General features: G+C 46.6%; 1 protein-coding gene across 1 annotated transcript; it reads right to left on the bottom strand.

Moving 5' to 3' along the window:
• Positions 1–2,263: 2,263 nt before the first annotated feature.
• Positions 2,264–9,167, bottom strand: LOC137526019 (myb-related transcription factor, partner of profilin-like). Its single transcript, XM_068247229.1, has 8 exons — positions 8,599–9,167; positions 3,683–3,828; positions 3,302–3,391; positions 3,108–3,197; positions 2,914–3,003; positions 2,720–2,809; positions 2,526–2,615; positions 2,264–2,421 (listed from the first exon to the last, which is right to left on the bottom strand). The coding sequence occupies exons 1-8, from the start codon at positions 9,165–9,167 to the stop codon at positions 2,264–2,266; spliced, it is 1,323 nt and encodes a 440-aa protein (XP_068103330.1).
• Positions 9,168–9,734: the final 567 nt, after the last annotated feature.

The following is a 9,734-nucleotide window of genomic DNA, read 5'->3' on the forward strand; positions in this document are numbered from 1 at the left end:
GACCCTGGCTAGCGTGGCTGGAGAGAGAGACTACCTTGCCTGCCTACCCAAAGCTAAACCCACAGAGAAATGGCGGAGATATGACGTGGTTCGGGTATTTATTTACCCGAACCACGTGACCGTTCGGCCAATCAGAGCGCGTTCGGGCCCGAACCACGTGACCCGTTCGGCCAATCACAGCGCTAGCCGAACGTTCGGGGAACGTTCGGCCATGCGCTCTTAGTTCGGCCATGTGGCCGAACGGTTTGGCCGAGCACCGTCAGGTGTTCGGCCGAACTCGAACATCACCCGAACAGGGTGATGTTCTGCAGAACCCGAACAGTGGCGAACACTGTTCGCCCAACACTAAAATCAGTGCCCAAACACTGCCTACACCATTGTTGGAGTCAAATCTTTAGTTTCAATCAATCCATGCATAAAATTGTCAAGATTGACGGGGCCTTTGGGAGTGGCTCTATAGTGGCACTCAAATGGCTGACGGTAGCAGCAATACATTCCCGGCTCCTGCCAGCACAAGTCACCCTGTATCCCCCCCCAGCTTTTTGTGCTGCACTTGACTGCAGCTTCATATAACTTCCTGGCCCCGCACAAACTTGACACACTACACCACCCTCTGTTTAAAAGTCAAGCAGAAATAAGTGCAGCTGGAGGCCAGCGCAGAGAAGAAGCAACAGGGACAGAGGGGGACTACCGCTCACCAGAGCAGGTAATGTATGAGTGGTGTCTGTGGAAAGCACAAGGCATTGGCAGCATCTCCACAGATATTGAGGATTTTCATACTGAAATAGAATCACATTCTGTTGGCAGTGAAGGCAGCCATACAATCCCTGTCTCATCAAATTTGTTCCCTGAGTGATCTGTTGGTTGGATGTGATATCAAATATACCAGGATATGCCAGCTGTTCCTTTTGCCACCCTTTAATGTAAGCATTGCAGACTCAGGTACATGGTCCAATTATCTTACCAATTGCCTTGATTGGAGACATCGACATACATATATACTGCTTCAATGTAACCACCATGGAGGCTGGCCATGGACTTTACAGTGAGAAGCACATACAGACAAAATAGATATCGAATTTGTATGTGCTTTGCACTGTAAAGTACATGCACAACCTCCATGGTGGTTACAGTGAACCAGTCTTGGCCAAACATTACCATGGGGGGGGGAACCACCTGTGGTGTATCAAGGCTTTGGATCCTATTGACCGTTTCCCCCCTCCTCCGTCCCATGGTGGTGGACACTATCCTCCTCAACCAACGGCAATTGACCTCGGAACCTAGCACACGCAACCACATGCACAGTACGGGTCCTCTTTACAGAAATTGACTACAATAGGCATTAGCCATGCAGCAACTGTAATGCTCAGACACAAGTGGCCAGCATACTACAGTGTGAAGCACCGAAAATGCCTATGCACAACAATCACAATTATAATCGTCACTAAAGTGACCCCACTGGAGGGGCAAAAGGGTCACATTGGCCAAATAAACAAATGGTCAGCTCTGGGTTCCCTGCCCTGCACCACCAACGACAGAGGAAAAGGTGGAAAGCCTCTGAAGGCTATTGAGGCTTCACACACCCAAGGTCAGTACCAATGCATTGTTGAAACTTATTAGTGAATGGTGTCTGTTTATTTCACCATACCAACAACATATCTTACACAACATCAAACACCATGTAGAGGATGAATGTTGGGATTCTGAGATTCATTCTTTCAATGTTAATTATTACAACATCTAACCTCCAATTGCACCATTCCTATTGGGCAACATTGATAGTCCCTGCAAAATGCCATGCCATGTAGGTGTGGTTGGACATGGAGCATTGTAGATCATACAACAAAAAGAATGGACTCAGGCAATAGCAAATCCTTAACAAAGGCGTATATGGTCATGTGAACTCACACCCTCACCAACCATGTGTCACTTGCCATTCATGAGCCATTGAAAGGTCCTTTGTTGCAGATTAGCTGCATGCTTTCATATGTATTGACTCTGAACATTACCCACACACCTCTCCACCGGCCACATGCTACACTGTGACAGTGTTTTAACAAGGAAGATATGTTATCCAGCAAATCCCTCTTTTCATATCCCTTTGCCTCAAGGACATATGCTAACACATAAAACTCACCACCACTTGCTGCTCCATGTGAAGAGTCCTCATGTTGCCATGGGTCATACTGCAGGCCCTCATCCACACTGGACCCAGAAATCACATCAGCTACACAAAAGGAGCAGACATAGAAAGGTTAGGACACTACCCAACACAGCCAGCTCCTCCGCTGCCTTGTTCAACAGCAGTTTCTACATACACAGGAAACTCACCAGCACTTGGGCCTGGCGGAGGTAAGTCCCCAGATTGGACTGGCAGCAAACCCACTGCATCATCAGTCCCAGAGGCAGAGCGAACATCAGCTACACAAAAGGAGGAGGAACACAAAGGTTAGGACACTACCCAACACAGCCAGCTCCTCCGCTGCCTTGTTCAACAGCTGTTTCTACATACACAAAAAACTCACCAGCACTTGTGCCTGGCAGAGCTAAGTCCCCAGATTGGCGTCGCAGCAACACCACTCCAGCATCAGTCCCAGAGGCAGAGCGAACATCAGCTACACCAAAGGAGCAGACATACAAAGGTTAGGACACTACCCAACACAGCCAGCTCCTCCGCTGCCTTGTTCAACAGCTGTTTCTACATACACAAGAAACTCACCAGCACTTGGGCCTTGCGGAGGAAAGTCCCCAGATTGGCGTCGCAGCAACACCACTCCAGCATCAGTCCCAGAGGCAGAGCGAACATCAGCTACACAAAAGGAGCAGACATACAAAGGTTAGGACACTACCCAACACAGCCAGCTCCTCCGCTGCCTTGTTCAACAGCTGTTTCTACATACACAAGAAACTCACCAGCACTTGGGCCTGGCGGAGCTAAGTCCCCAGATTGGCGTCGCAGCAACACCACTCCAGCATCAGTCCCAGAGGCAGAACGAACATCAGCTACACAAAAGGAGGAGGAACACAAAGGTTAGGACACTACCCAACACAGCCAGCTCCTCCGCTGCCTTGTTCAACAGCTGTTTCTAAATACACAAGAAACTCACCAGCACTTGGGCCTGGCGGAGCTAAGTCCCCAGATTGGCGTCGCAGCAACACCACTCCAGCATCAGTCCCAGAGGCAGAGCGAACATCAGCTACACAAAAGGAGGAGGAACACAAAGGTTAGGACACTACCCAACACAGCCAGCTCCTCCGCTGCCTTGTTCAACAGCTGTTTCTACATACACAAGAAACTCACCAGCACTTGGGCCTGGCGGAGCTAAGTCCCCAGATTGGCGTCGCAGCAACACCACTCCAGCATCAGTCCCAGAGGCAGAGCGAACATCAGCTACACAAAAGGAGCAGACATACAAAGGTTAGGACACTACCCAACACAGCCAGCTCCTCCGCTGCCTTGTTCAACAGCTGTTTCTACATACACAGGAAACTCACCAGGATTTTGGCCAGAACGTGATGGGCCCTCTAATGATTGGGGGATGTTAGGTGACACTCCTGCATGAGCCCGAAGCCCAGACACACCTTCACCTACAATTTTGACATAGAAAAAAAAAACATAATAAATGTGATAAGCATACTCAAACACGTGTTCACTTTCCAGGAAAACAGCATCATGAATTACCCTCATCCGAAGCTGCAGAGCTCGGCAAGTCGGCATCGTAGCCACCCCGGATGCCATACAGGGCCTCGGTCATCAAATATGGCTGGACCACCTGCTCATAATCGGTCAAATTTAGTGATGCGGGGGGACCACCACCGGTACCAATGCTATGTTGAAAAAAATAAAAAAATAAAAATTATACCACTACTACTAAACTGTCTGCACTATCCTGATAATTCTGTCTGTGTGACTGTGATCCAGTGGCAAACATTCAACATGCACTTCACATGCTAGTATTTAAACCCGACACATACTGCATGCACCTTTGTAATGTCGAATTCACACACTACTGCAGCCTTTAATGTGGGTACACACGTCCGTTCAAAGTGTGGGCCACATGAAAGCTCACAGACCAATTTTACCCCCTTCCATGTAGTATGAGAGACATACCTTCAGAGTCTATACTATGGAGCTGAACTCCACCTCAGATACAAACCTTTGCAAGATGCTGGACACAAAGATGCTGGACACATGCAACAGATCAGTATGTTGCCAAAATCAGTTTATGCAAAATCCATTCAAAGCCTATGATATCTGCAGATTTCACACACACGTTGTTTAATGGGCCATCATGTGCAGAGCACACAATTGTATGCAGATGTGAATATACAACCTGGTTGATCGGAACTGCAGATAATTGTCCGTTCAACAAGGTGTGTCTGAGATGTGCAGATATCAATTTGAAATGCATTTAGCAGCAACGGATAGCAGGAATTGATATTTTGATGCAAATTATCTGTTTAATGTGTACAACATCTTTGTGTGCAGCATCTTGGCAAGATTGTTACCTGATGGGTAGTTCAGCTACATAGATGAGACCGTGTTGAGTATGGGCCTCATACTACATGGAAGGTGTTAAAATTGCTATGAGAACTTTCATTTGCAAAAGACTTTGATCTGACATGTGTAGGCACCTTTACTGTTCTGCAGGAGTCATCATAAAATGGCTGCGCAAAGGACTCCTTGTTACCTGAAAACAAAATGGAGCATAGCATTGCTTGTTATGTTATGAAAGGGAAAAGTGTTGTTGCAACGTTTGGGATACATTCATGTTTGCTACATACCATAAGCAAACAGAGATGTCTGTCCACTTCTACAATACAACTGTAATCCAATTACAATAACAAACACAATACCAGGGGTTATGTGGCCCCGTGGTTTAGGCCTATGTTTCTAATAATTACAGTGACTAAAGCATGATATGCAGCCATTTTGTGCTATTGTAATCGCAACACTTGTGGCAGCCTCAATATCCCTGTAGCTTCACTGGGTTTGAGGTAATCCAAAACAATTACAATCACTCAGTGTACAGGGTCACTTTAAAAAGGAGAAGTAATCAACTGAGTGTGATGTTTTGAATGCCATTTGGAAGACCATGTGTAAAAAAAAAAAAAAATAAAATAAAACCAACATGCCCTGCTGATGCATATGCATGAATTAGTTATACTGTTCAAACACACAAACACATAAAGGTACACCAAATTAGTCACACAAATCCATGCACTCATACATGCTTGCTCAGGGCCTGTGTCCAAGTACCATAGGAAAATGATTACCAGCACAAGCAGCCAAGTGGGATTGCATGAAAACTTACACATATGTCCGCCTACACATCTTGAAAAATCAATTAGCGGTTTTACACATGCAACATACGGAAGTGTGGATTCAGGAAGAGGTGATAGTTGGGCCTTGTAACAATTCATACATTACAGACTGGCCTTAGGTACATATCTAACAATCACACCACCAACAGCCATGCAGCCACTAAACCCAACTATATGACATATCATCAAAACTTGATGCATGCTGGTGCAGGCCCTCAAACATCAAACATTTCTACAATACAATGGAAATGTCACACTGCTAAATACCATTCACTTCGTTATCCATCTTGACATGTGTGGCTTACAGTTGCATGTCATCTAAAAGGGAACTGCTAAAGGGCTGGTGCACACCAAGCTGGTTTGTTAGCGCTTCTGCAGCCACTTGTGGATGCAGATATGCTTGGTCAATGAATCTGAGTGTGGTGGGTCACAACACTTAGGTCCTTTTTCCACTACCCTGCAATTTGCTTGTGATTGCAAATGGCAAGGTACATTAAACAAATGGAAACTGCAGCAGCAATTTCCAAGGGCTGTTTTTCACTATGAAATGCGATAGCGATTGGCTTGGAATTGACAGTATGCGATTGCAAGTGACCTACTCTACTCATTAGAGTACAGCTCAATGGCATACCAAATGCGGCAGGCCACCAATTGTGCTTTTACCAACATTGCATGTCAAGCGGATGGCACTTGGGGCCCTTTTCCGCTAGCGCATTTGCGCTAGCTGAAGTGCAAAATGGAAAAGCGCTCCTGATTGTACAATCACTAGGGTTTGCTAAATAACATATGAATTGCGGTAGGTTAGTTCCACTACCGTGCTTTGCTTTTGCAGCAAACGCAATAGCGCCACGGAAGCAAATTTCACTCCATTTGGCTAGGCACTACAGCATAAGAACATCGGGAACGCAATGGCCTGAAGTTTCAATAACATTTGAGAGACAGCAATCGCTAGCGTTCAGCGTGAACGCTAGCGATTGCTAGTGGAAAAGGGCCCTAATGGAAATTGCTGCTGCAGTTTCAATTAGCTGCATGTACCTTGCCTTTTCAAAACAAAATGCACAGCGCAACCGAGTGGCAAAAGGCCCTTTGTGTGAGCCAATAGCGATGCGATGTTGGTAAACGTGCAATCATCATCCTGCAGCGTTTAGTATGCAATAGAGCTGTATGCAATTGAGATGTACTATAATGAGTATAGTAGGTCAAACACAATAGCATACTGTACATTCAAAAGCAATTGTGATTTGGAATCGCAATGGCATTTCATCGTGGAAATCCGCACCAAAAGTATGTTCAGCAAATCGAACACTCAGAAAAATAACCACTTGGGAGCTGGTTGACACAATTTAGGGATAGAGAAGCTGGGCTCATTCACACTTATAATGGCAAAATGCCGCACATTATCGGTAGCCTTTTGCGGGAGTGCTTTGGCGGCCATTCAGACAAAAACATCACTTAACACGGTTTATGACCAATCGCAATTAGCATTCTATCCACAGTAATCACCAACGCTACTTGAGGAACACTCATCGCCACCAAACCGCAGCGTTTCACAAAAAATGCTAATGCATCAGTGTGACCACTGCCACTCGCTACATTGGGTAGCGGATTGTGTCAAACCACTAGCTTTTTTCCGTGAGTGCAAATTGTGCAACTCATGCTGAGCTGAGATTTGGCCCTTTAAGAATGTTTGCAATCTCCAACAACTAAAGGTGCATACACACATCAGACTATAGTATTTTCAAAATGAAAGATCAGAGACCAATCTTACCACCCCTCATGTAGTATGAGAGCCATAACTTCACAGTCTATTCTATGGAGCTGAACTCCCCATCAGACAGAAATCTTTGCTAGATGCTGCACACACTCAAAACATCAGTAGCTGCCAAAGATCTGCTCCGGCAAAAAATCCATTCCTGCTAATTGCAATAATAGTCTATGAGATATGCAGATCACCATACACACATGATTTAACTGACATTCATCTGCAGATCAGATCCACCAGGATGGATTTACAGATCTGCGGAAGATTGCTTGATCTGCAGATGAATGACAGCTAAATCATGTGTGTATGCTGTTCTGCAGATCTCACCGACTCTCATTGCAATTTGCAGGAATGGATTTTTCCAAGAACAGCTCTTTTGCAGATACTGATCTTTTGGGTCTGTACAGCATCTGTGTGTGCAGCATCTTGCAAAGATTTTTATCTGATGTGGAGTTCTGCTCCATAGAAAACACTGTGTAGAGTATGGCTCTCATACTACATGAAGGGTGGTAAGATTGGTCTGTGATCTTTCTTTTCCCAAACACTATAGTCTGATGTGTGTATGAGCCTTAAGACTCTTCCCAAAAACACAAAACGGTAGGTGAAGCGCTACAGAAAACATAACAAAAACCTATTAAAGGGAACCAGAGTCCCTAGAAAAAGATTCTATACATAACTTCCAGCCCCATACACACGGATCACTCCCACAACGCCGTCCTTTGTTGCTTGGATCCGCCGGTACAAGGGTCCGTCATGTCCGCCAGTCAGCGGCCAGATGCGCCCAATTGACCACATCACACGGGGCGCCCTCCATATCCATACACATGACACAGCTTACTGCGCAGCCGCATGCGATCGGGGATGGAGTGCGCCCCTGTGATGCGGACAATTGTCCGCGTCCACCAGAAGTGACAGGAGCCGGTACTGACCATCCAGGAAGTGGAGGATGGCGGCGTGGGAGCCAGTGTTGGCAACTCATCCCTTTAATTAATTACACATGAATTATGCTTGTTTTGGGGCTAGGTGGATGCAGTTAAGGCACTGATTATGTCCAAATAGCCCCTGAACCGTTATAACTTAGATATGTCACTAATTAAAGGGATGAGTTGGCAATACTGGTGATAGCAATCCAGGCTTATGGGGCTTGAACACCCCAGGTATATATCAAAGCTTAGACTTCACACAATTTTGCTCATCTCTGATTCCCTTGAAACATATGCTAGCATTTAGTGGATCTGATAGCTGGTTTTGCTGTGTGGCAGGCCGCTAAAAAAAAAAAAATGTGTTTATGCATTTCATTGACCATTATACTACATATAAACGGTTAAGATTGGACCAACTTACTTTAACCATGTATGGCCACCATCAATTACACTACTACATATTTGTTGCTTCCGTTGTGGAAGACAAATAATATACATGCCACCAATTCAATTGACCATTATTGTAGTTTAGCAAATGGTTAGTTAAATAACATTGTTTGTAAAAATATACATGCTTTAAAAACTTACGCATATTGACGCAGCTTCGACAATTTCTTCCGCAGCCTCAACTTTATATCAGCAAACCGCTTGCGGCATTGCTGCTCAGTACGATGACGATGCTCAACAGCGCACACTTCCGACCGAATACTTCGCCAAAGGCTGGTCTTGGTGGCCACATCGGTCTTGCCGGAATTTCGCCCATACAAGTCATCAAAGCGCAGCACCACCTCCTCACAGAGCGACAAGTTCTCGGCATCAGAGAACCTGATCCCCCTTCTCCGGGTCTCTTGGCTGCTGGTCTGCTGCGAGGTCCTCTGAGTGCCTGAGGTGCCAGGACGGGGGCTGGGACTGCGGTGGCGGTAACTGCCACCTCTGGGACTGGTGCGACGGGGACTGGGACTGCTGCGACGGGGACTGAGACTGCTGCGCCGGGGACTGGGACTGCGGCGACGGGGACTGCGGCTGCGATGGCGCTCATACCCATAGCCATGGCTGCCTGGCCGATCTGATCGGCCACGTCGATCAGGGGTGGGTGACTGCACCTGGGAAGATAGGCGCAAGCTTCTCCTCGGTTCATGTCTCCTGCTAGGATCCATTGTCAACCCACAAAAAAACAGCCTCCAAATAATCCTTTAATACACACACTAAATAGCTCAATTGAAATCACCAATAGAATTAATTACATGTAATTGCACACATTTTCGCGCGAAGCCGGCGATCGCGCGCACGCGAGCACGCGCCAGTTTAAAATGTGCAGACACATCGCGCGAAGAGCGGTACTTCACGTGAATAGGCCCAGTTCACGCGAACCACAACGCTCTACGCGCGTGTGCAGTATAGCGCGCGAGCACACATTTTTTCGCGCGAGTCCGCACATCGCGGGACCCGGCGCACGCATGTCCGCGCGCAACCGCCAGGGCGCGCGAAAACTGGGTTAGCACCGCTTGGTGAATCAAGCTCATAGAATGCACGGTGTCAAATTGCGATTCCTCAAAAAGTCCTCCCTGTCCAGGTGGTGGTGCATGGCATTATTGGTGAGGTTGGGAAAATTCGGTGTCTTGAGGAGAGGAGGTTGAGTCGGGAGGAATGGCGTCTGTTTTGGCAGAACATCAGACCTCCTTGATTTGGCCAAATTTCCTTTTGGTGAGCTTCCTATCTCTCTT

The sequence above is a fragment of the Hyperolius riggenbachi genome, chromosome 7 (assembly GCF_040937935.1).
Source record: "Hyperolius riggenbachi isolate aHypRig1 chromosome 7, aHypRig1.pri, whole genome shotgun sequence".
Classification (NCBI taxonomy): Eukaryota; Metazoa; Chordata; class Amphibia; order Anura; family Hyperoliidae; genus Hyperolius; species Hyperolius riggenbachi.

What these genes read in the sequence shown, in the direction of transcription:
- LOC137526019 (XM_068247229.1), bottom strand. Translation starts at nt 9,167, where the DNA reads ATGGATCCTAGCAGGAGACATGAACCGAGGAGAAGCTTGCGCCTATCT. An exon ending in TCCGCCAGGCCCAAGTGCTG is followed by an intron (nt 3,198 to 3,301) that starts GTGAGTTTCTTG and finishes CCTTTTGTGTAG; the next exon opens with CTGATGTTCGCTCTGCCTCT. An exon ending in TCCGCCAGGCCCAAGTGCTG is followed by an intron (nt 3,004 to 3,107) that starts GTGAGTTTCTTG and finishes CCTTTTGTGTAG; the next exon opens with CTGATGTTCGTTCTGCCTCT.